Here is a 26974-nt window from a genome sequence, read left to right as displayed (position 1 = left end):
GGGTCAGGGCTAACTAGAGTGGGATTTTACAGAAATATAACACAGAACTTTCGGTTATAATATACCATTATATACACTATATATAATATATACATAATATACTATATATTATGTATAAATTATGTTACATATATTAATGTTATATGTAACATATATACGTGATAATATGTAACATACACAAAAAAAACTCTGCCATCTTGGAAATGAAGTCTTAGAGGTATCTGGCCCAACATCTCCAAAACAAGCCACATTATCATACAAAGCCCTGTGGGCAATTTAGTAACAATTTCTTCTCAGTCTAGGGTAGTGTTACAGCTTTGAAGCATACTACTGGAGTCATTCCACCATGGTAAGACTGATTCATCAATATGACTTGAGGTGGCAGTTATTCTTGAGGGCCATAACCTACTGCTAATAGACTACTGGGAGAATGAGCAAGCCCAACCTCTTTCCCTGCAGAAAAGATCAACTATTGTTACTGAATGCGTAAAGCATAGTCCAATACTGCAGGGAACCCAGGGGGAGCCCACAGTCTCCCTGAGTTGGGGAGGCATCAAAGGCATCCCCTGAGGGTGAGGCAGGTTTGCAGGGCAGATTATCAGTGAAGAGATCTGTACAGAGAACGAAAATCTGTAAGACAGTCCTCCTCAAGTCTTAAGCTGAGTACCGATCAGTGTAGGTGTAAGGAAACTACTGGAAGCCAGGGAAAGCACCATCCAAAACGATTAACAGTAAAAAATCATCAGGGTTCACACAGGGCTGAGAAGAGTGCCTGTTCCTAGCAACCACAGTGGAAAACCTCATTACTCACAAGGAATCAGGAAGAGTATTCAGAGGGGTGCTGCTTCAGCAGTGGGATCAAATTAGCCCTAAACTAAAAGCTACTCTGATCTTACCTAACAAAACTCTTAAGACCTAAAGGAATAAAGTGTTTCCAAATAATTTAACAGCTTCACAAAGTTCAAGGGATTTATAAGAATACAAAATATCTAGTCCCAATAAGTTACAATATTCGACATCCAGGTAAAACTTAACAGGTATGCAAAGAAAAAAAATATAAACCATAATAAAAAAAATCAATCAGTAGAAAAAGACCAAGAACTGACACAATAATAGAACTGGAAGACAAGAACAATAAGATGGCTGCTGTAACTCTAGTCCATTATGTTCAAAAAGCAAAATGAAAGATTGAACACATTAAGTAGAGACATGAAAGATATAAAAAAGAACCAAGCTGACTAGAAGATAGAAAGTAAAGTATCGGAGATGAAAAATTTACTAGATGGGATTAACAGATTAAATGCTGCAAAAGAAAAATCAATGAACCTGAAGACAAATAGAAATATCCAAAATGAAAAATGAACACAAAATAGAGAGAAAAAAGCACAAAACAACATCAGTAAGTTATGAGACAACTTCAAGCCCTAATACACATGTAAGGTAGGAGAAACCAAAAATATGTAATGATATAAGGGCAAAAATTTTTCCAAATTAGATGAAAAATTATAAGCCTACAGATCCAAAAGTCCAACTAATACTAAGCAAATAAACACTGAATAATTATAACAAGGCATGTCACTATCAAACTGCTCAAAAGCAGTGATTAAAAAAAATATATTAAAAGGAGCCAGAGGAAAAAGATGTTACATACAAAGAAAAATAGGTAAGAATGACACAGATTTCTTACTAAAAATAATACAGGTGAGAACAACTAAGTAACATCTTGAAGTACTGAGAAAAAGAAACCATTCAGAGAATTCTATACCCAGCAAAAATATCTTCCAAAATCAAAGGTGAAATAAGACTTTTAGACACAAAACCTGAAAAAAAAAGAGTTAAAGGAAGTCCTCAGGTAGAAAAGTGGAAATGGAAACGTGGATCTCCAGGAAGGAATGAAAAGCATCAGACATGAGTTTAATCACTTGAAAGTAAACTGTAATAAGTTAGAGATGTATACTCTAAACTCTAAAGTAACCATTAAAATAAAAGAGTCATAGGGTGCCTAGGTGGCTCAGTCAGTTGAGTGCCTAACTTCGGCTCAGATCATGATCTCACAGTTCATGGGTTTCAGCCCTGAAATGGGCCCTGTGCTGACAGCTCAGAGCCTGAAGCCTGCTTTGGATTCTGTGTCTCCCTCTCTCTCTGCCCTTTCCCTGCTCATGCTCTGTGTCTGTCTCTCAAAAATAAATAAACATTAAAAAAATGTTTTTAATAAATATGGGGCGCCTGGGTGGCTCAGTCAATTAAGCATCCAACTTAGGCTCAGGTCATGATTTCATGGCTCATGAGTTCAAGCCTCATATCAGGCTCTGCACTGACAACTCAGAGCTTGGAGCCTACTTTGGATTCTGTGCCTCCCTCGCTCTCTGCCCCTCCCCCACTCATACTCTGTCTCTCTCTCCCTCAAGAATAAATAAACGTAAAAAAAAATTTTAATAAATGAGTCACAAGTAAAAAAAATCAAGAGGTTATTAAGTGGAACCATAAAAAATACTCAACTGATGTAACAAAGAAAAGGAGGAAAATGGAAACAAGAGGAAAGACAAATAGAAAACAAACAGCAAGAAGGTTGATTTAAACCTAACTATACTGGGGCGGCTGGGTGGCTCAGTCAGTTAAGTATCCAACTCTTGATTTTGGCTTAAGTCATGATCTCACACAGTTGTGAGATGGAGCCCTACATGGGGCTCTATGCTGGGTGTAGAGCCTACTTGAGATTCTCTCTCTCCCTCTGCCCCTCCCCTGCTTGTGTGTACGTACTCTCTCTCTAAAAGTTAAAAAAAAAAAGGGGGGGGGGCGTGCCTGGGTGGCTGAGTCAGGTAAGCATCCGACTTCAGCTTAGGTCATGGGTTTGAACCCCACACTGAGCTCTGTGCTGACAGCTCAGAGCCTGAAGCCTGCTTGGGATTCTGTTTCTCCTTCTCTCTCTGTTCATCTCTCTCTCTCTCTCTCAAAAATAAAGGTTAAAAAAATTTTAATAAATTTTAAAAATTGGGGTGCCTGGGTGGCTTAGTTGGTTGAGCACCTGACTCCTGATTTTGGCTCAGGTCATGATCCCAGGGTTACAGGACTGAGCCTCCCATCAGGCTCCACGATGAGCATGGAGCCTGCCTAAGATTCTCTCTCCCTCCCTCTGTCCCTCTCCCAACTCACACATGTTCTCTCTCTAAAATAAAAAAATTTAAAAATTTAAACAATGGCAGGGTACCTGGATGGCTTAGTTGGTTAAGTGTCCAACTCTTGATTTTGGCTCAGGTTATGATCTCACAGTTGATGAGACTGAGCCCCAAGTCGGGCTCTGCGCTAACAGCACGGAGCCTGCTTGAGATTCTCTGTTCCTCTCTTTCTGCCTCTCCCCCATTCATTCTCTCCCCCTCTCTCTCACTCAAAATAAACATTAAAAAAATGATAAAACTAACAATATCAATAGTCACATTAAATATAAATGGTCTAGGGGCGCCTAGGTGGCGCAGTCGGTTAAGCATCCGACTTCAGCCAGGTCACGATCTCGCAGTCCGTGAGTTCGAGCCCCGCGTCGGGCTCTGGGCTGATGGCTCAGAGCCTGGAGCCTGTTTCTGATTCTGTGACTCCCTCTCTCTCTCTGCCCCTCCCCCGTTCATGCTCTGTCTCTCTCTGTCCCAAAAATAAATAAACGTTGAAAAATATATATATATATAAATGGTCTAAACAACAATTAAAAGATGGAGATTACAGTTTTATGTTTTAAAAGCAAGGCCATAAGCAAGTATATGTTGCCTAAAAGAAATGCAACCTAAATATAAAGGCACAGTAGACTAAAAGTTAAACTATACCCTGCAAGCACTATTCAAATTAAAGCTGGAATAACTGTATTAATATCAAAGTAGATCTCAAAGCAAGGAATATTACCAAGGATAAAGTCATTTTGTAATGACAAAGGGGTCAACTGATTAACATAAAACAGTAATCCTAAACATGTATACATTTAACAGATCCTCAAAATACACAAAGGACTTAGAAGATCCGAATAACACTATCAATCAAATTGGTCCCAACAGATATTTACAGAACACTCTACTCCACTGCAAAGTATACATTCTTTGAACATGTGCACAGAACATTTACCAAGAAAGACCATATTCCAAGACATAAATTCAAGTCATACAAAATAAATTCTTTAAAAAAATTATGCTAAATTAGAGACCAAAAGAGAAAGATAAGCAGAGAAAAAAAATCCATGAGGCAGAAATCAATAGGGAAAATATGAAATATCCTGAAAATGAAGATATATCAAAATTTGTGGGATGCAGCTAAAAGAGTATTTAGAAATTATTTATAGCACTAAATTTCAAATTCTGAAAAGAAAGCCCTAAAATCATGACCTCAGTGTCTACCTTTAGAAAGCAGAAAAAGTACAGGGCGCCTGGGTGGCTCAGTTGGTTGGTTAAGCATCTGACTCAGGTCATGATCTCACAGTTTATGGGTTTGAGCCCCGTGTCAAGCTCTGTGCTGAGAGCTCTCTCTCTCTCTCTCCCCCTCTCTCTGTCTCTCGAATATAAATAAACATTAAAAAGAAGAAGAAGAAGAAAGTAAAGAAAGAACAGCAAATTACACCCACTGAAGGGAAATTAATAAAACTGATAGTAGAAATCAATGAAATTGATCATTTTTCTAGTTGGACTCAAAGGGGGAAGGAGGAAGACACAAATTACCAATTTTAAGAATAAGGAGCCATCACTATAGATTCTGCAAATATCAGAAAGATAGCCAAGGAACTTAATGAACAACTTTACACCAATATATCAACTTTTCTGCAGGTTTGAACTTACTTCCAAATTTTAAAAAAGTAAAAATTAAAAAACCTATACTTATTCATCAGGGGATCGCATGACTTAGTAATTGCTACAGCTGAGTTAAAAGCTGCATAACAGGTACATGAGAGTTCATTATCCTAATCTTCCTACTTTTTTAGTGTGTAGAAAATGTAATAGAAAGTGTTTTTAAATAAATAAAATAAAAGGCACTCATCTGAAGCTTTTAGAAAGAAAAAAAATTTCAGAAGATATTCATTCCTGGAACCAAAGGCCATAAACCTTGAGAACTCTATTTCTATAAATCTCAAATCCACTGACCCGACCAATCAAGTACCAGGCATTATCCATAGTCTCTTACTGCTAAGTTTTGACTCTCACTCTTCTGCATTTTTGTCTTTTATCCATTGCCTAGAAATACAGATGTACTTCCCCACTTTTTGAAATCCTAATTTTTCAATGTAGAATGTATTAGCAGATGAATAAGCATGCTTTTATAATTTTAGAAAAAGAATTATCATTAATATTCAATGTTTTCATTAACTTCACATACTAACAACTACTTAAAATCTTTTCCCCAAATGGATCTTGACAGACTTCACCTCAGTCTAACTCAGCTACATCATCTCATCTTCATATGTTGCCTGTAACAATCTAGTTTTCATAATCATCTAAAAATATAATTCTTAACCATTGTATCTCATTATTCTTTTTTATAACTGTTATTGTTCTAAAATTTAGCTTACTTTTTAAGGCAAAATTTTTAAGTCTTACCAATTTTACTGAAGTTGATATTAAAAATAATTTAATTTAAATAAAAAGCTAACCATCAATTATTATGCTCTTTAAACATACTATACCCACATAGGAAATTATCAAGACTTCACCAAGACTTTCATATAAACTTTTAATAAAATCCAGTGAGAAAATTGCAGCAGCTTACATTTAAAACATATACATATTTATAAATGTATATTTCCATTTTAAAAACAGGTACATAATACAAAGCCTCTAACATTTCTTTGACTCCATGAAAATAAAAATCTATAAATATACTTTAAATTATATTGCTTACAAGGATGAAAATATATATTAAATACTATTCTACCATATATCTAATTAGAACATTTGAAGCATTAATACCAAACTTCTAAAATCCATTTAACTTACAGAATGTAACTTTGGTAGTTTGCAAGAGTGCATACATGGTTTTTAATCAGGTCAATTTTTAGATTACAGAAAGCAAATTGAAGAAATTTTTCTTACCAAAAGCACCATATCATTATTCTTCCCAATTGCTGTATCAGCAGCACTTTCAAAATCTGGCTATTAATAATGAAAATAAAATTAAGCATAAAAATCCATTCAGGTGAGAATTTTCTGCCAAATATTGTTTTGATTCTTTCTGAACTGTTTTCAAGATGACTAAGATATTAAAATTTAGGGTTTTTATATTCAGGGACTTTAAATGGACTTTCAGAAGATACACCCTTCTGCCATCTAATTGCCACTGGTAGAGCTCCTCTTGAATTAAGTCATATCTAGCTAGCACACTGAATTCCCAATTCCACAGTGCATGCCTCAGCCTTGATGTTATCTAAATAGCAAGGAGCTTATAGGCTATTGTGCTTAACCAAACCCTTCCTTGCATTTACAATGAACTTGATTTTTTCTGAGTAAAAAGAGCAGCACAGGACAAAGTGAAGCTATCAGGAATAAATCTCACTAAATCAAATGCTAGTTCTTGTAAGTTTACTGATTTTTTTCACATTATATAATTACTAAGAACCATTTGAAGTATAATACTCTAGGATAAGAGTCATATCTCATTTCCTAAAACAAGAGGGGTTGGCCTTAACTGGCATAGAAATCCCCGAACCTCTAAGCCATCTTTGCTTCAAACCTGAATTTATTAGTTGGAACAAAAGTTTTATAATAGTATGTGTGGAGGGTTTGAAGGATATTCCATAGATGTGCCCAGAATTATAAAGTGTATAATCTCACAAAGTGATTTAGAGAGTGACCTGTAACGAGTAAAACTTCAAGTGAAGCAATTTTGAAGAACACATTTTTAAATTTCTACTTCAGTATTTGCCAAGTTCAGAGGGATGGAAGTAAAAAAACTAAAGTTAAAAATGTATTATTACTCAAAATTCACAAAACTGAATTACTCTAAAAGAAATGCTTACATAACATTTTTTTTAAGTTTGTAACATACACTCTGCAGTTTTAAAAATTAAAAAGTGCACTAAGACTAAGACTCAAAAGGGTCACCTTGCATTGTTGAAAGAATAAATCATCCTATTGGCTTTGTACTTCTAGGTATTTTTTTTTTTCTGAGACTTAAACGTACCTACCCATGTTAAATAAAAATTTGAGAAACCCATCTTGAAGGCCCACTCAGCAAAAGGTGTTTTAAAGATCCTGAAGTAAAAACAGTTCAGTCAGCACTCTGAATATTATTTCACTGTCAAATCCGTAGCATCCACGGCAACTAAGATAACCTTCTGAAACTCAAAAGCAGCTCTCCCTTTACATTTGAAATAAAAAGAGCCTTAATACATATAAGCCCTTACTTTACTCCATTTTAATAGCTACACAAATGTTTGTATAAAAAGAATTTTTTTTTAAACTCAATCTCCGAACTACAGGAACCAAATTGCCACAACTCTCTATGAGGGCAAAACCTAACACTTCAAGTCAGCTCTCAACAATAAGAATGACATAATATAATTTAATGAATACGTGGAAATTTTACAAGGATACCAGCTACGTTTTAACAAAGCTCTGCTGAACACCCGTTTTATCACTTCCCATCTTGAACTTTCTCTTATAATACATGCTTTTGTTTCTGTGTTTAGGCTCAAGAAAGACCATTGTGTCCAGAACACACCAAACCAAGACTGTATTTACATTTGTCAAGTGCAGTCTTTGTATAATTATATTTTTTGTACGTTACAAAACAATGTGATAGCTAAAACAAAATAAGTTATAATTACGAAAAATAAGGTAATTATCTGCCTTCGGGTTAATATTAGGAACATGAAGAGTTACAGCTTAGCCCACACTACAGCATACCTATGTATGTTTTTTATCACTTTTATTAAATACATTAAATCAATCCTTTTATTCGTAGAAATTCCATGTGGTAAGAGTCATCATTAGATAAAATAGTGGCTTTGAGTATTGGTCAACTGCAAAACACTTATTTAGTAAAAATGGGGAAAAGTAGCTTTGGACTACAATTGATATTTATGCTTTAACTTTTGCTTTGTAAAAAATGGAAATGTGTAAAAATTCTTTTACATACAAAATAAAGAGCTTACATTTTTTAAATGTCTACTTATATCAGAGGTTTTTTTTTTTTCATTTATTCAAGCTGCTCTGATCTTAAAACTTTCAAACCTCCTTTTAAATCTTCACGTATGTGACTTTTCAAAGCTTCACATTCGAGGACTGAGATTTACAAAAGTGTTATAATTGCTAGACTGATTTCAAAATCTTACCATCTATTATGAAAAATGCTGCAGCAGGCAATAGTACATAATAGACAGGATCACTGCAATAAGACCAGTCCTACAGAGTGAATATTTAAAATAAGCAGAATCAGTAGGCCTAGAAAGAAAACTGGCATCTACCCCTAACCAAATAGATCGATAAATTGGACACAGTGGCCACCAGTGGTGATACTGTATTGCAGGGTGAGCAAGTGGGAGAGATTTTAGCGCTTTTTTAATGCTTTTACCATCTAAATAGTTAAAGAAAGGAAAGAAGGAAGGCTGAGCATATGTACAAAGTTCTAATTCTCCAATGCATGGCCACCCTTGGGTGTGAAACTTGTAGAAACCTGCAAAGCACTTCACGGTGCTCTACCAAACCATTCTCCAGATTTTCTGGATCTCTCTTCATCAGGTTTTTTACCCCAGGCAAGAAAAGTAGTCATTTTGAAGGCCCCCTTAACAAGTACATTTCTAGGAAGCTAGAGTTGCTTGTATTTATTTTGATGTCCCCTCCACAATTTGGCTCCACTGAGGAAAAGTAGTAGCCAGTGACACAACATAAACAGCAGCAAATCCTAAATTATTTAATCAAATTAGTCCATCTACAAGCATTAAGTAACCATATATGCCATGTTCATTATTATACTAAGAATTGTAGGAGATAAACAACTTTACCCCCTCCCACCAAAAAAGACAATTAATTAAACATGAACTATTTTGCAAGTTCCTTCACCTGTCTTGGTTTCAACTTCTTCTCCACTGAAATGAAGCAGTTGTAATAATCCGAACGATACATTCCAACCATGAAAGCTTTGACCTACACAAGTATTGCCTCCATACGCATCTTGCTGTTGCACTCTTTCACCACTAGGTGATGTTCCGACATTGATAAGGAAAGAGGCTGACAGTTTTCACTAGCCTTAATAGAGAAGCTGCTGATCAAAAGTGATTATGAAAAGTTGTAAGATTTTTTTTTTAGTGCCACTGGAAATACTAATTTGGGAAAGCAGAGTTTTCTATAGATATATAACTGTCTCATGTGTCTCAATGAAAAAATAAGACATAAAACAAATGATAATGGTGGTGAAGGGAAAAGAAGGCAGGTGTATTATTACTGCCTTTACAAAGATGACTCCCGAATTCACAATTGTCTAAAACCAGAATTTAGGGATCTTACAATGTTATGGAGGGACTACAGTAACAATTAAAAAGTACACAAACCTATTAGAGAACAAGGTGAGGTAAAGCATACAATTATGTGGTAAAACACTACTTGCCCATTAAACTGGCTAAATAAAAACAAGGAGCACCCTATGGACTGCTGTTAAGAGTGAATCTGTACTACTGTTTTGGAAAACCAAGAGTACATCAGAATTTAATATTCCCACACTTTGATCCACCAATCTCAATTAGAAATCCATGTCACATGTACAAGTACATATACATACATGTTACCATTAACAGTTTCTTCAAACTCAGGAAATAGAGTATATGAGTTTTGTGCTTTAGGGGTACTTACAAGCAGAAAAACCTAGCTGAAACAAGTATTCTAAAACAAGCACTAAAGAACTTGTTTGGTATTTAATACAATAGAAAGTGACAAATCTAGAGTTCTAATTACAGTTTGTACACACTAAGTGAGCCTAACTGCCCAAACTAAAAGTTACATTTTTAAATTCAGAGGTAAGATAAGGTCTTTAGTTAAGTAATATATGAATGTTTCTTCCATTTTAATGCAAATTAGTGATTATTTCTTCTAAAATGTAATGCTATTGATCCAAATCCCTAAAAACTTGCATGACATTTCAATCAGCAATTTGAACTTAAAATTTAAACATTCATTCTTTAAAATCTAAACACTCAGGGGCACCTGGCTGACTCAGTCAGTAGAGCATGTGGTTCTCGATCTTGGGGTCATAAGTTCAAGTCCCACACTGGGTGTAGAGCTTACCTTAAAAAATAGTAACAATAAAATAAAATTTAAACATTCCTTAATTCTAAGACTCATATTACCTACATTTTTGCACAGAAGCCAACATGTAGCTTAGATAAAACCTTATAGTTGCTATTGGCAGGTAACCATCATTACGCAGTGGTCACTGCATGTACTACTTGAAGTGGGTCTCAACTTTCCATAGTACTATGTCATTTCAGCTGAGCAAAAGTACATTGTTGATAGCACAGCACTGAGTTTAAACTGTTGACTAAACCTATTCAAAACGATTACATTGTACCTGCACAATGAAACAAAAAGTAATAGTGTGCACAGACAGGTACCTAAACAGAGCAGAGTGGAGAGGAAGAACTGGGAGGAAAAGAGGCAAGGGTGGGTAGGGAATAGTCAAAAAGGAAAAACAAAGAGAAGAAAAAGTTCCAGGAAATTACATTCTAAGTCTGTAAGGAGTATGTTAAGGAGTTACACAGACCCCAGAGATGTTCATTTTTCTTATTAACAGCAAACTCCAAAATAATTTTTATTAACTCAGCGTTGTTCACTTCAAGATTATTGTATTACGTTGGCAAGAAAGCAAAATTAGTTTTACTCATCATCTGTGCAACACTACAGTTCACATTTCATTTTTCCAGACGTTATGAAGACCTGACCACAAAAGAAGCACAAAATCACTAGGAAACTATTCTGTACAAAAAGTACAATCCTGCTAATTTGCAACTATAATTGGTAAGTACTTGGATCATCTTTTTAAAATAATATGAATTTGTCTTCTTCCACTTCACTCCTTTTCCCCAACTTGAAACCTACCCATGTTGACTCAGCATTGAAAGGAAGCGCAAAGCCCTTAACATCTGCACTCAACAAGTATTCCAAAAACACTTTAAATTGCTGTTGAAGAGAATAATGGTCTTACTCATGGTACAACCATCATAGAAATCTGAAATTTCTCATTTCCTATGGTCATTTTGTAATCCACTATTCAGGATTAAAAAAAAAAAAAAAAAGACCAATGCATTTGGGCACTATGCCAACCATAACAGTAGTAACTGACATCTGTACAGGGATTTTTAGTTTACAAAACACTTTTACAGGCCTTATCTACTTTACTGACCAGTTTTCAGTCAATATCGTCTTTTAAAAACAGGAAAAAAATAAACTTCACTTAACCAAAATCAGCATTTTTTATTTTCTCACAAAGTCAAGCATGGGGTGACTTCTGTCAAAGAACCTTACCAACAAATTAAATTAACATGCAGACAGTATCATCTTTCAAGGGTCTGTTTTCCAAAAATTCATTTCAAAGCCCAATGTACCTGAAATATACTCTTTCATAAGGAAAATACTGACCAGGTTCCCAAGATGGCCCACACCTTTTACTTCCCACAATTCTAAATTATACTTCATATTACACTAGCCTGGGTCATGGGGTAGGTAGCCAGGTTACCAAGTTTCTACTTCCTCTGCTCACTTCTTAATTATTAATATTCCCCGAGGCCCCACTTCCTCTACCCACTTCTTAATTAATATTCTCCAGCCTTCTCTCTTTATAATAACCCAAGGACCAAGGGTGGCAACACTGATCCATCTATGGTGAAAACTACCAAGAGCTGCCAATCAGTATTTTCAGCACTAATCTCTCTCAAGCTCCAGATCCACAGATTTAAACATCAACCATACATGTTTACATACAGCTAAAATTCAGTAACTTTATTGTATCTTTCTACTCCTTAAATGAATATGATTTGCAGGGCGCCTGGGTGGCTCAGTCGGTTAAGCGTCCGACTTCGGCTCAGGTCACGATCTCGCAGTCCGTGAGTTCGAGCCCCGCGTCGGGCTCTGGGCTGATGGCTCAGAGCCTGGAGCCTGCTTCCGATTCTGTGTCTCCCTCTCTCTCTGCCCCTCCCCCCGTTCATGCTCTGTCTCTCTCTGTCTCAAAAATAAATAAACGTTAAAAAAAAATTTAAAGAAAAAAATGAATATGATTTGCATAAAGCTCCATGCCAGGATTTTGGAAGTCATCCTAGACTCCTTCCTATTCCATACCTGTATCCAACTAGGCACTAAGTCTTACCATTTCTACCTTTCTCACATCCACCTCACCATGCCCTATCTCCATCGACACTGCCTCAACTCAGGTCCTGATGCCCTCTCTGGTCTTCCTCATTCTTAACAATAGACAAACCAGACGTGATTATTTCTTTCTGCTTAAAATTTCAGTAGCTTCCTATGGTCTGCAGAAGCATTTCCCAAACTGGTTAGAGTCCTTCCAAAATAAAATATTTAAAGAGGCATCCCCTGGGAATGCAAACTGGTGCAGCCACTCTGGAAAACAGTATGAAAGTTCCTCAAAACAATAAAAATAGTACTACCCTACAACCCAGCAATTGCACTACTAGGTATTTATTTATCCAAGGGATACAAGTATGCTGTTTTGAAGGGACACATGCACCCCAAGGTTTATAGCAGCACTATCAACAATAGCCAAAGTATGGAAAGAGCCCAAATGTCCATTGATGGATGAGTGGATAAACAAGATGTGGTGTGTGTATGTGTGTGTGTACACAACACACACACACATACACACACACACACAAGCACACACACACACACACTGGAGTATTACTCGGCAATCAAAAAGAATGAAATGTTGCCATTTGCAACTACGTGGATGGAACTAGAAGGTATTATGCTAAGTGAAATTAGAGAAAGACAAATATCATATGACTTTACTCATATGAGGACTTTAAGATACAAAGCAGATGAAGAGAAGGGAAGCAAAAATAATATAAAAACAGGGAGGGGGACAAAACATAAGAGACTCTTAAATATAAAGAACGAATAGAGGGTTGCTGGAGGGGTTGTGGGAGGGGGGATGGGATAAATGGGTAAGGGGCTTAAGGAATCTACTCCTGAAATCACTATTGTACCATGTGCTAACTTAAATGTAAATTATAAAAAATAAATTATAGAAGAAATTAAAAAAAAAAAAAAGAGGTATCCCCTGTGGTATCTGGGTGGTTTAGCTGGTTTTGCGTTTGACTCTTGATATCATCTCAGGTCTTCATCTCAGGGTCATGAGTTCAACCCCCACACTGGGCTCTGCCCTGAGCATGGAGCCTACTTTAAAAAAAAAAAAAAAAAAAAAGGCATCCTCTGCTTGTATCATTTGAAGAAATATACTGGATTAAGAAAGTTGAGTAGTCCTCTCACTAGCAAAAAACTGAAGTGTCTCACAATGCACAATACTATGTGTTTCCCCACCATGGGGAAGTAGAGGAGAGAGCCAATTGGGCTCCAAGGACAAAGTCACAACTAAATGGAAAACATGTTAATATCCTTCAGAATCTGGCCCTGCCTAGCCATCAACACCACCTGCCTTTCTTTCACCAAAGGTTATCATTCACCTCTTACAAACCTTACTTTCCATCTATATAGAACACATTTTAATCCCTCAAAGGGCCCGTTTCCTGCCTCCATTCCTTTACATACATTGTTCCTTCTGCCAAGAATGCCCTTTCCTAACAGTTTGGATAAAGAACTCCTACAAGTTTTTCCAGACCCTGGTCAAGTATGTTCTCCACCATACTTTGAGTGTCCCTTTACCTTCCAGCAGAGGACATCTCCCATCTTTGTCCCTCTGTATGTGTCAGAACATTTGTCCCACAACATTGGACTTACAGACTAAAAACTTAAAGGTTGACAATGAGGCCAGCACTAAGCAATATAGGTGAATGAATGGGACAGGGCAAGACAAGGGGTGTGAAGAAAGGGTAAAATTTCACAACCAAGTAAATTTTGTCTTTGGCATGCTCCTATACTCATCCCAATGTCCTTTTCCAACTCTCCCAATAACCTCTCCCAGGCCCCTTACCGACTTCATGTAACCCTATACACCTTCCACCCACAGCACCGTGTTCTTCAGTATCAACAACTTCCTCTTCATCAACAGTCATTCTGTTCAGAAGTTAATACGTAAATTAGTTACAGCTTCTCAAAGCTGAAAATCTAAGATAAATCTTTAACAAAACTTAAAAAAAAAAAGTAGAAGAGAGAGGGAATGGGCATTGTAGTTCTAGCATTCAGAAGCTGGCCCACGCAAAAGTCTAAGAGTATTCCTGACTGGGCTTCCCACAAGTGTTCTCATTTCGTCACCACATCCACTCCCACACAGTAGCAGCCATGGGTGCTACCGGCAGAAACAGAGTGCTACTGCAATCCTATGGGTCACCCATTCTTCGATCGAAAAGCTTTGTTTGTGGAATATTACTCAGCAATCAAAAAGAATGAAATTTTGCCAGCTGCAACAGCATGGATGGAACTAGAGTATATTATGCTTAGCGAAATAAGTCAGCCAGAGAAAGAGAAATATAATTTCACCCACATGTGGAATTTAAGATATAAAACAGATGAACATAAGGGAAGAGAAACAAAAATAATATAAAAACAGAGAGAGACAGAAACCATAAGAGACTCTTAAATACAGAGAACAAACTGAGGGCTGCTGTAGGGGTGCTGGGGGGCGGGATGGGCTAAATGGGCAAGGGACCTTAAGGAGGGCACTTGTTGGGAGGAGCAATGGGTGCTATATGTAAGTGATGAAACATTAAATTCTACTTCTAAAATCATTATTACACTCTATGTTAACTAACTTGGATTTAACTTTAAAATAATAATAAATTTTAAAAAAAGAAAAGCTTTGCTTGTCTTAGAGACCACTTATGGTCAATTTTTCATTATTCTACACAGAAAGGCTCACCAACATGTTCTCCAATGAACTTAAAACAGTGTCTTTATCCTAGCCAGTAGTATCTTGAAATCTACCCTAGACCATTGCTTGATTTAGGAAAAGGCACATTAATTGAAAAAAATCAATGTTGCCCAAGTATCCTAACATTTCAGGATAAATCTCTAAATATTAAAGTAACATTCCAGCACAAATTATTATGGCTTATCACCACTTCTGATTTCATAAAAAGTCATGTTTTAGGATGTCACTGCCCACATGTGCCAAGTACTATGCTAAATGTTGGAGATTACAAAGATTAAACTCCTAACCTCAAGGATCCAAGTCTAGTAAACTAGACGATAAGCAAACACATTATCAAACAAAATGGTTATGTGCTGCTATAAAGTAGGTATCGTGGGAGCACGAGGAACAGGGAGAGGAGGGCAAAGGACAGAAAAGACTTCAGAGAAGAACTATCCCTTGATATAAGACCTAAAAGGTGTGAAGTTCCTCAAGCAAACAGGCATTAAAAAGAGGGAAAATAACAGAGGGATGGAATCCAAGCAGAGAAATCACCACATGCAGAAGTACTGAGGTGAGAGGAGGCAGCTCAGGATGGGTTCAACAGGTGATCGCCTGCCATGAGGAGCACTAGGAGGCGTATGGAAGTGCTGAGTCACTACACTGTACACCCAAAACTAACATAACACTGTATGTTACATAACTGGAATTAAAATAAAAACTTAAAAAAAAAAAAAAGAAGTACTAAGGTGAGAAATCCTAGAAAATGTCAGGAATACAAGTTACCTAAACTGACTGGGGCACAGGGTGGTCTCTATGATGAAGGGCCTTGTCTGATATGATACAGATATGGATTAACTTGCAGGTGATGGAGATTCTGAACTTTTTTCAACTGAAAGAGACCAAAGGCCATGACACAGGGCCCCGTTCCCAATACAATGTGAATGGTGTCTTCTGGGCTTGTTCAGCACAGCAGCACTGTGTTCACTTGCTAGACTGTTCACCTCTAAGATGGCAGAACTCATTCATCAACATATATCCAGCATCTAGCCCTGTGCTTGGCACACAAAGGACTAAAACACACTGAATAATCAGATGTGCCACCACAATCCTAAGGGCATAACCAAAAGGCCCTAACCAAGCTTCCTTCCTTCCTTCCTGCCTATAAAAATCACAACACGTAGGTGCTACAATAATTGGTAATTGCCACAATACTTTTAAGGCAACATGAGGAAGGGTCATTCACTATGGGCTGCATCAGAGATAAGAAAGGATTCAAGAGAAAAACACATTAAGATGCTTTTGAACCTAACTAAGCAGTTTATCCTGTTCTTCTCACCAAAAACTGAACAGAAAACAAGCATGGGTTAGCTCAAAATTATCCATCAATGAACTCTAAGGCAGTAGTAATCACTATAAAAAGCATATTTTCCTATCAAAAGGATCCCTGAAGTAAAAATCGACTTTAACTGAGAACTTGTTAGGTTAGTCTAGTCGTTCAAATAATTAAGTGCTCCAGACAAAATTAGGCTACTTGCCTGTAGTACTTTACATTTTATTTAGTAAACTGAAACACATTATTATAATTGGCATGTAAATAAGGATTCTATCTTTTATGCATGGAAAAACAGTAAGGCAAAAAAAAAATTTTTTTAAGAGAAACTTTAGGAAATCATGGGCAAAATAAATTATAAATGAGCTTAGAAAACTGATGGCTTAAGAAGTTACAGCATAATTAGGGCACCTTGATGGCTCACCTCAACTTGATGGCACCTCTTTGGCTCAGGTTACATATGATCTCACAGTTTGGTTCATGAGTTCGAGACCCTCATCAGACTCTCTGCAGTCAGCACAGAGCCTGCTTCAGATCCAGTCTCCCTCTTTCTCTGCCCCTCCCCTGCTTCTGCCCTCTCTCAAAATACATAAACATTAAAAAAAAAAAAAAAAAGTTAAGGCATAATCTAGAGATGAATGAAAAATCTTTGGTCTTTGAAGAACCAGTGACCCACATTTAAAGAAATCAATCCAAAGGCCACAGAAAGAAAATAAAATTTCAAACCTTCCTTTTAAAGATGTAGACACATTTCACTAATCAGTATTTCTAAATGAAAATAAATCACATAAAATTCCACTAAATAAGCCTAATTAAACTTATTTTTAAATTTTATAACATGGCCAGGGACAGACAATGGGTAACAGTAACACAGAGGATAGGGGGAAATGACTGCAAACACACCCAAAGAGAGAAAGGGAAAGATAAAAATATACATAAAAATGTACATTAGCGATACATGAGATTAACAGCTTGAGCTTTTTAGGATGTTGTTCCCAAAGATGCAAAATCATGGTATTTTACTATGAAAAGCCTGAATACAAAACTATGTCATTATTGCCTGCTGCTCCAGTTAAAATAATAAAGGCAGCAATCCTCAATCCCCCCTCTATGTTCCCTTCTCTTCACTTTTCTCCCTCCCTCCCTCCCTCTCTCTCTCTCTCACACACACACATTTGTTTCGAATATGCTAAATGTTATTAAACCATAACTACATTAAACAAATAATAGTGTGTTACCATTTACTGAGGCTCTTATCCTCACAATTCTCTCCAGTAGCTTTTATTACCTCCGCTTGTCAAATGAAGAAACTAAAAAAGGTTAAGTGACTTGAACCCAACCACAGAGCTAATCAGTGATGAGGCTGGAATTTAAAGTCACTTGTACGTGGCTCTGGTGCCCACATTTTAACCCCTATATGTATAACACCCTCTCCCAAGGCATCTTTAGCCATCAGACCAGTATTTTCTTACTGTGCCATCCCAAGAGTAATGTTTAGGTTCAGATACTTTAAATTTCAAGGAAAACATTAACAACTTACATAGTTTGTTTGTTTGTTTATTTTTAAGTTAACTCTGCATCCAACATGGGGCTCAAACTCATAATCCCAAGATCAAGAGTTCCACGCTCTACCAACTGGAGCCAGCCAGGTGCATCTACAGTTCTTTTAAAATAATGCAGATTTTACTAGTAGTTAAGGAAGACATTATCTAACATTGAATATAGCTGAATATCAACCCAGAGTTATACAAAGTACAAATGGTGCCCTAATATTTCCAACGTTATTATCGAGCCTTGTGATTATTCTAGGTTCTTTGTGTGCTATAAAACACCCAATATAACCGTGGAGAGAGAACAGATTTTCATAAATATCTAATTTCTTTCTCCATTATTCACATTGTGGACTCACATCATATATGCCTTTAATTACATTCATTCAACTATCTGTGCTATAGGAAAAAAAGAAAAACAAGAGAAAAAATAACTTTAAATAATGGTGGCAGGATGCCTGCCTTTACATCCTTGTCCCAGAGTGACCATGCAATGGAGACTATAAATTTGCTGTTTCTCAGCCAATCTAAAGTCCCATTCACCTGTCAAAGGTATCTCACATAGCCAATTATGATCCAGCTCACACAAAAAAAATAACCTAAAAGCTGGAGAAATAACTGGCTGTTGGAAGTGAAAAACAGTATGTCAGTCAACAATCAGTTTTCAAAATGATGCCTTCCTAAAGGACTTTTTCAAGGGTAATTTTGACTATACTGGATTTTTACCTTAAATGAGAATTTAGGCCCAAAGCCCCCACATAAAAGGTGATTTCATTTTACTCAGCTCTTTAGATCAGAAAGAATTGGGAACCAAAACACTGGTCTTGTGTATCAAAGTAAGTTAATAACTAATGCATTATTCATCCTTTTTCACAAATGGGAAAAAGCAGAGCAACAAGGATGCTATTAGAAGGCACACGAGATATGTAGTAACTACTCCATGACTTATTTTAAAATAAAATAAAAATAAAATAAAAGCCTGTCAAGTGATCAAAAGCAATCCTTAACGTTGGTTCTCAATAGAAAAAAGAAAAAATGCACATCGAGTTTTGAGATGGGCCGGTAACTAGAACAAAGAGTGGAAAGAATACCCTACCTAAAGAAACCGTCTAACCCCAGATCCTTTACTAGGATGCTATCACTTACTCTCCAGACATGTTTCCTTTTCTATAAAAAGAAGGGACTAGTGTTTGACCTATCTGTGACCATTCAGCATTAATGTTTTCCAATCTCACACTTCATTATTTCATTGTCCAACTCACAAATGCCTTATGAAGAAAACAGAAAAAACTAAATAGAATAGTCAATTAATCTAGCTTGCTATTAGAGGTAGAACTGTCTTTTATACCACCACCCAACAAGAGGTACAATTCTTTTTTTTTTTTTTTTTAAGATTTTGTTAAGTAATCTGTATACCCAAGGCGAGGCTTGAACTTACAACCCCAAGATCAAGAGTCACATGCTCCACCAACTGGTGCACCCAAATATTTTTATTTAAAATTTCCGAGAATGGGGCACCTGGATGGCTCAGTCAGTTAGGCATCCCACGTTGGCTCAGGTCATGATCTCATGGTTTGAGAGTTTCAGCCCCGCGTCGGGCTCTGTGTTAACAGCTTAGAACATGGAGCCTGCTTCAGATTCTGTGTCTCCCCTTCTCTCTGTCCCTCCCATGCTCATGCTCTGTCTCTCAATAATAAACTTAAAAAAAATTTTTTTAATAACAAATAAATTTAAAAAGCTGAGAAAAAGACTACATACATCAGCAAATTCCACATCATATAATCAGGAAATTCTACTTTGCGTAGTTAACTCACTCTTCCCAGAAATTCAATTTCTTACCTAACTAGAATCTGGGTGTCAACAGATCATAGGGAGTAAGTGAAAGAGTCAACAAAAGAGAGAGAAATTTCCATTCAGAGATTGATTACAACTCAGGGGCGCCTGGGTGGCTCAGTCAGTTAAGCGTCCGACTTCAGCTCAGGTCTTGATCTCACAGCTCATGAGTTTGAGCCCCGCATCCAGGATCTGTGCTCACAGCTCAGAGCCTAGAGGCTGCTTTGGATTCTGTGTCTCCCTCTCTTTCTGCCCCTCCCCTGCTCACACTGTCTGTCTCTCTCTCAAAATAAATAAACATTAAAACAATGTTTTAAAAAGAGATTGATTACAACTCACTTAATTCATCGCATCCCACACACACAAATCAACTTTAAACACAGGGTACTTCTTCCTGCATTCTCAGTTCATACCAGCATTAGTGGCCTTTGGTGACAGGAAGAGGTAAAAGATGTACCTTCAAAGAAACTTGCTTCTGTGGAGCTCTGTTTTCAAGTCTATATGGCCTCTTTCCTGGGAGAGATGCCCGTGGTACATAACTCCTTTAATTTGGCAGTCTTAAAGTTTGCTACCTGAGTTAATATTTTACCACTCAGACCTAACAAAGGCCCCATTATGAGCCTTTTGGGTCTAAGATGTTACCAGATCCGGTATTGGGACATTTCTCTCTGGAGAACTGTTCTATGGAAACTCAGCAATGGGCACCCTCAAGTTTCCTTGAACAGCTCTCCCTTTCCTTCATTGCATTCTTCTCCCTCCTTACTAATTCCATAACATCTTTTAACTCGTGATTACAAAGTGCTCGTTTTTTATTACCATTTATTCATGACATTTCACATCACCTCTCTATTTTTAATCTTACTAACACAAATGTTTTTAACTCATAACTTATATAATCATTAGCTACCATTAAGTTCAGGACATTCTACCCTACAGATACCACCTACTTTTCTCCACATTCAATAAGCCCAGAACCTTTTACTTTTTTAAATAAATCTTAAAAGATGTGTTCTAATTCTGATCTTCTCTTATTTCTCTACTCTTAAAATATGAAGTCAACAAAATTTAAGTAAGACTCTAACAATTATTTCCTTGTTTCTTGCATGTTTCCTGGACTAGTGAGATGGGTTAATTAGAACATGGTTTTGGTGACTACAGATTTATTCTCTCCATAAGCCAGTTAGCTTCATTTCACACAAACTATGTTCCAAAACCAAAGATCAAATCCCATCAGCTATCTCTTGGATGCAGATTTAATCAGATGAGCTCTACAGTACATTCAGAATGCATCCCATCACTGGAACAAACTTTCTGGTGATGTATCAGGTACATGTCAGGCACTGGATTATCTTCTTCTAACATAACACTGTGAATTGGTTTAAGAGTACGGGTCTTCAACAAGTGATAAGCTGCTAACTGCTATTCAATTTAGGTTCCATTCACAAAGTCTTCCACTTACTACTTATAGTTTAGGTTATCAAGTTTACCAGTGAACAGAACCCAGCATGAGATAAAGCACGTAATCAAGAGCCTTTTAAAATTCTATTTTTTAGCAACTACAACCATTTTGCTGTCATTCACAAGTATAAAGTTACTTCCACCATCACCCAGACCATTGGGAAAAAATACAGAATAAAGACAGTTTCACAGGATGTCCCCATATCACTGATCGTAGCCCATCTCCTAGGACAACTATTAATCTTGGGAATAAGGTATGCTCACATTTTAAAACGTTATATTCACAAGTGGTTACAAAACCATGTTACAGAAGCATAACCTGATTTAGTATATGAAATGCAAGAGGGAAATGGAGAATACAAGTGCTCAGTTAATCCTCAAAATCTGCTAAGGTAAGTATGAGTATTCATTTTTAATTAAAAAAAAAAAAAGAAGTAGATGATGATGATGATGATGATGATGAAGAAGAAGAAGAAGAAGAAGAAGAAGAAGAAGAAGAAGAAGAAGAAGAAGAAGATCAGGAAGTTAAGCAACTTAGAATACAAAGGACTTTGAAGACAGCCAGAACCCTAATGTTACCGTACGTAACAAGCAGTTTCTATTTCTAGGTTCACCATGCTAGCTGTACGGGACTCTAAGCAACTTAACATCTCTGAATCTCAAGTTTCCTCATCTGTAAAACAGGGTTTAAATGCATTAATTCATGTCAAGTGTTAAATTCAAAGTTTACCATACAATGAGCTTACTCAGTAACTATCAGCACTGGTCAAACAACTAGTTATGAAAAGTCAAAAATCAAACTCCAGTATGATTTCCCATGTCCATGCTTTCTCTACAATATGTTGTAGCTGCCAACACACAGTTATTATCCACCTAAGAATCCATATTCAAACTATAACATAGGCAGGAAACTGATACTACCTAAATGAGAGAACTATTAAAGGTTAACTAAACCAACACAAGTATTTTAGCTCTAACATGTAATAAGCAAAACCAGGTAGAAACTCATCAGAAGATAATGTTTAGACATTCAGGCTTACAGAGCTTTGTTCTAATTACTATAAAACTATTTTTCCTATCTATGTAGTTTATCCTATTTATCTCAAATCAGCTACAAATTAAAATTTTAATTACCTGGCATACCCCAAATAAAGCATCCTGGTTGACCTAGACAAAGAAATCAGCCCTCCTACTACATAATTTGAACACTGCATCAAATCAAAGCCTGTCAACTGTATTTTCAAAATAAACTGCTACTCAATATTTTCATTTATAACTCTACTACTTATAAATTGAAACAACCAGTGCCATCACTTTTCCTACCCAATGCCTTGTGCAAACACAAGCTTTGCTGTTCTAACTACATTCAAAAATCTCAACTGTCTCACTCTCACCTGATCTAACAGTGGATGATGCAAAGGGAAGGAGAGTAGCAAAAGTAAACTTCCATGACAATTATTAATAATAGGCTTACTACCTGAAACTTCCAGTAACTCATCTGCTTAAAAAAAAAAAAAAAAAAGGATTGCTAAACCAGAATGGGATGCCCACATGCACTTATTTTGGCAACTGTAGCCTATAGCCTATTCCGCAAAGTAACAATCCTCCTGAGAAAAGACTGCCCCATATATTCCAGTGAAACAAAATTAATATATGTGCCTTGGTAAAGAGGCTGAGTTGTAACCAAAGGTAAAACACTTTTAACTATGAAATCACTCTTTAAAAGACAATGAATCAGAACACGTTCACTTTAGCAACAAAGCCTTTAAAAGACAGTATTCATTTTGCAATAATCTTTAACTTTCCTGCATTTCTTGGATTTTTACAAAAGTCTAACTTCCTGACTCATAGATCTAAAATAGTCATCATGTACACAAATGTTCTACTTATTCAGTTCAGAATCATACGTAGGCAACACAGGATTCTGTTTCTAGGTTTACAACTCCATACCCATTCATTTTGCACTAATATAACCACTAAATATAGCTCTAAGACACTGACGATTAAAAGGAGTTAATTACGTGAGTGATTCATACCTCCTATGTCCAGACACCAAGATCCAAGGATGTTCCTGTCAGATCTATGGGAAGAGGAAATGATAAACACCTGTCACAAAAGCTTTCCCAACTGGGAAGCCCCGCACGGAGCTGTCAATCTTCAATCCATTCCCTCCGCCACAACCCCCTCAAAAGAGGTCATAACATCTACCAAGCCTAACTATGCGAAGGTAATGCGGGAGATGTTAAGGCCGTAGAGAGCGCGGCCGCGCAAGTACTGGACGAGAGGACCGTGGCTTTTTCTGCGGCTCGCTTACAGAGTCAAAGTGAGAAGCCTTGAGCAATTCAGAAGTCACTTTTCCTCTCTGGGCCTCACTGAGTTACCCGTAAAATGCGGTGATTGGCAAGAAGCTCCCACTACTCGGAGGCTAAGGACGAACTCAAGATCCCTTCGGGCAGCACCCGCAGAAACACATGAAGCGCCCGGCCCTTCGACCACACCATCTCCGGGACTTTCGCAAAGGGCTGGACCACCATCCCTCTCCCAAGTCCCAGCACACACTCGCCGGCCCCGCAGGCAGCGTGTCCAACCCAGGCCTTCACACCCACAACGTGGGTGTCTCCTCCTCGCCTCACCTGTCCCAGACACACATTCCGCGGTCTTAGCGCTCCGCTCCCCACCCCGCTCACCTCCCCCGGGAAGGGATGCCGGATTCCGGCCCGAGGAGCCGACCAGAAGCCCTCCGTGTACCCGCCACCCCCGACAACCCCCTTCACCTCCTTCAACCCCTCGCCATCACCACCACCCACACCCCTAGCCTGCGTCCCGAGAAAGCCCGACCACTCACCCGCCGCCGCTGCGCCGTCTCCTCGCCGGCCTCCCGGCCGAAGCAGCCGAGGGACCGCGGGGAGCCGGGGCCCGGGCCCGCCGCTGTCGCCGCCGCCGCCGCCTCGCCTCAGCCCAGCCCCATCGCCCTCGGCCGGCGCCGGCGGCCGCGGGTCGCTCGGGCTCGAGGCGCCGCCGCCGCCGCGCGCTGCGGCTCGGGGTGAGGGGAGGGAGGCGCCGCGGGCAGGCCCGGGCCGCGCCGGGCACAGGGGCGTCCGCGCTCCCCTCCTCGGCGCCCGCGGCGGCGGCGTGCAGCCGGGGCAGAGCGAGAACAAGGGAGGGCGGCGGGGGAGGCTGGCAGGGGAGGGGGGCGGTCTGCACTCCGAAACGGCCTCCCGCCGCCAGCGACGTCGCGAACCCCCCCTCCCCTCCGCCGTGGCGCCCGGATCACGCTACGGGGAGAGCCGGCGGGCAGGCGGGCAGGCGGGCGGGGGAGCGCGCGCTGCGAGCTCGGGACTCCCGCGCCGGATGTGAGGTCACGTGATTGCCTCATCCCCGCGCCGAGGGCGGAGGGGCGCAGAGGGGACGTAAGGGGGCGGGGCCAGCGGAGGCGGGCGGGCCGATGGGGCAGTCCCCGCCCACCTCCCCTTCAGCCCCTAGGCGGGCGAAGAAAAGAAGGGGAGAAGAGGACCCTTCCAAAGAGCTGGGTGTAGGGGAGAGGAGGCTACCCATAGAGGACGGCGTTTTTTTGGCCTGGAGGAGATGGAGTTTGCCACCCTGGCTGCGCAAAAACAAGATCATAGTCCAAATTCCCATTTAATGAACAGGGAAACTGAGGACCAGTGAGGGGCCTGGAATAGACTTGGCCAGAGTCAAGGTCGAGCAGGAAACTTGTGCTAGAATGCAGAGGAAGCCAGATCCTAGCTCTAATCCAGGCCTCTTTCATTCCTTAACAGCAACGCCTCCCCATCGAAAAACAAACAAAATACTGTAATTCGCCTTTGACAACCGGCTCGGCGCACCCGGCTTCGGGCGGAGGACTGGGGAGCGTACCCAAGAGAAAGCTCCCACGCGCCCACCCCACAGCCTCCGGCGTGAAGGAGTTTCTTCCGATGGTGCTGGAAGCGAATTAAATACTTCCCTCCGCAGAAGCTTTATCTCGGCGCAGGGCCCCGGCCGGATATACAAATCGCGCGTTTGGTTTTCGCGGCGTCCCTTCGGCGACGCGCGCCGGGAGCGCGCCCCGCCACCTGCTGCCTGGGGCTCCAGCAGTCTCTCGGCCCCTAGCCTACCGCGCCCGCGCCGGGGAAGCTGGGCCATCACTATTGTTACTACGCCCTGCGGCGTAGTACAGAACTCTTAGTTGCCTAAACGCGAGAAAGGGAAGGGATGGCACGCGCCCTACCCCTGGTCCACCGCACTTTCGGGATACGTCGCAGGAAGCATTCAGCCTCTGGTTCGAAGCACATGGTGACACTTCTCAGGGGCTACTTACTACCCGGCTCCCTCCGCGACATATGGTGACACATCATCTGAGACAGCACACTGCCCCCGAGTTTACGGCGCAGATGTCACCTCCCTGGGAGCCAGGAACACGCTACTCCTGGCCCCCTAAATTGTGTGGGGCTGGACAGGTTCCACGAATTTCCTCACGTGGTGTAGAGCGTCCTGGACCTAGTGAGTCCACATCTCTCTTCACAACCCCTGGGCGCAGTCTCACCGGTGTGTGTGTGTGTGTGTGTGTGTGTGTGTGTGTGTGTGTGTGTGTTTCAAACCTCACACTATTCAAATGATTACAGGAGATAAAAGGTGTGGAAGTTGGCAAACTGTAAGAAGCTCGCTAGGTGGGATTGAGCCCTTAAAGCCTCCTCCCTCACCTCTCAAGGCTCCTTGGCTCCAGGCTGTTTCCCCTCCGCCTTTAAAAAGTTCAGGTCTCTCAAGTCTAAAAACAAAACCGTGGTGCCAGCACTCCGCTCCAAAGTGCCCTCTCCAGCAGGTAGCTTCTAAGTGCTTCTCTGCCTCTCCTGCTGGCCTCTTAATCAATGTCGTCGCGGTCCCTCCCCCTGCCCCTCTCCACTTCCTCATTTCTCAACACGTGGCAGTCTACTTTTTCTCCCCACACACACTCCCTTCCCTAACCCAGGCAAGAGTAACCTCTGATCTTCCTTTTCCCAAAGCGGGCAGGTACTCCTCAGGCCTAACTCTCTGGATCTTTCTGCTACGTTTGACACCTCAAGATGAGTCTCACCTTCTGGAATCTCAATGCTCCCTCGGGTTCAAAGGGCGTGCGCTCTCCTAATTCTCACATTCGCAGTAAATGAGGCCCCTGCCTCCTCTGATGACATCCTTCAGTGACACCAATTGTGACTCTGCACCTTAAATGAGAGCCTCCCCATAAGCTCCTGTCACTCCACTCTTCTGGGGACTACCTCCATCCTCACAGTTCAACTACCCAATCAGCCATCTCCAGCCCAGACCTCTTTCACAAAAACTAGACCCAAATATCCAGCTGCCTGCCTGGCAGCCCATCACACAGGCACCCCAAAGTCAGCACAGCAGGGAGTGAGCCCATCCCACTAGCTCCATCTCAGCCCCTCCCTCAGCTGTCCACACCACCACCTACTGCCATCAGAATTAGAAAGTTGGGCATGAGTCATTCTTGATTCAGCCCTTTGCCTTATCCAGTAACCCAGTTATCCAGTAACCTTATCTATTTCACCTCCTTAATAAGCACGAACCCCTACCTCCTACAGGCTCCAGACATCCTTTGTAGCAGCCTCCTTCAGACAAACCTGTCCTCCACTCAGCCTCCAGAGTGAACTATCTGAAATGCGCTTTCACTGAAAATGCTGCAGAGGTTCCCCAGGCTTCTGGCTGCAAGTGTACCTCCAAGGCTCCATCTCAGCCCCTCCCTCAGCTGTCCACACCACCACCTACTGCCATCAGAATTAGAAAGTTGGGCATGAGTCATTCTTGATTCAGCCCT

General features: G+C 39.9%; 1 protein-coding gene across 3 annotated transcripts in view; it reads right to left on the bottom strand.

Moving 5' to 3' along the window:
- The window catches only part of ATP13A3 (ATPase 13A3), an 88799-nt gene extending 64668 nt beyond the window's left edge, over positions 1-24131 (bottom strand). For 2 of the 3 annotated variants that reach the window (XM_043594557.1, XM_043594559.1), the window contains exon 1: positions 6057-6166. In XM_043594557.1, coding sequence (XP_043450492.1) covers positions 6057-6068 — 12 coding nt within the window. In that variant the 5' untranslated portion in view covers positions 6069-6166. Of the gene's footprint in view, positions 1-6056; positions 6167-23201; positions 23246-24010 lie in introns of those variants that run through there. The other variant, XM_043594558.1, reaches the window with a different exon arrangement.
- Positions 24132-26974: the final 2843 nt, after the last annotated feature.

This window comes from Prionailurus bengalensis, chromosome C2 (genome assembly GCF_016509475.1).
Source record: "Prionailurus bengalensis isolate Pbe53 chromosome C2, Fcat_Pben_1.1_paternal_pri, whole genome shotgun sequence".
NCBI classification, from domain to species: domain Eukaryota; kingdom Metazoa; phylum Chordata; class Mammalia; order Carnivora; family Felidae; genus Prionailurus; species Prionailurus bengalensis.
This window is presented reverse-complemented; position numbering and strand designations above follow the sequence as displayed.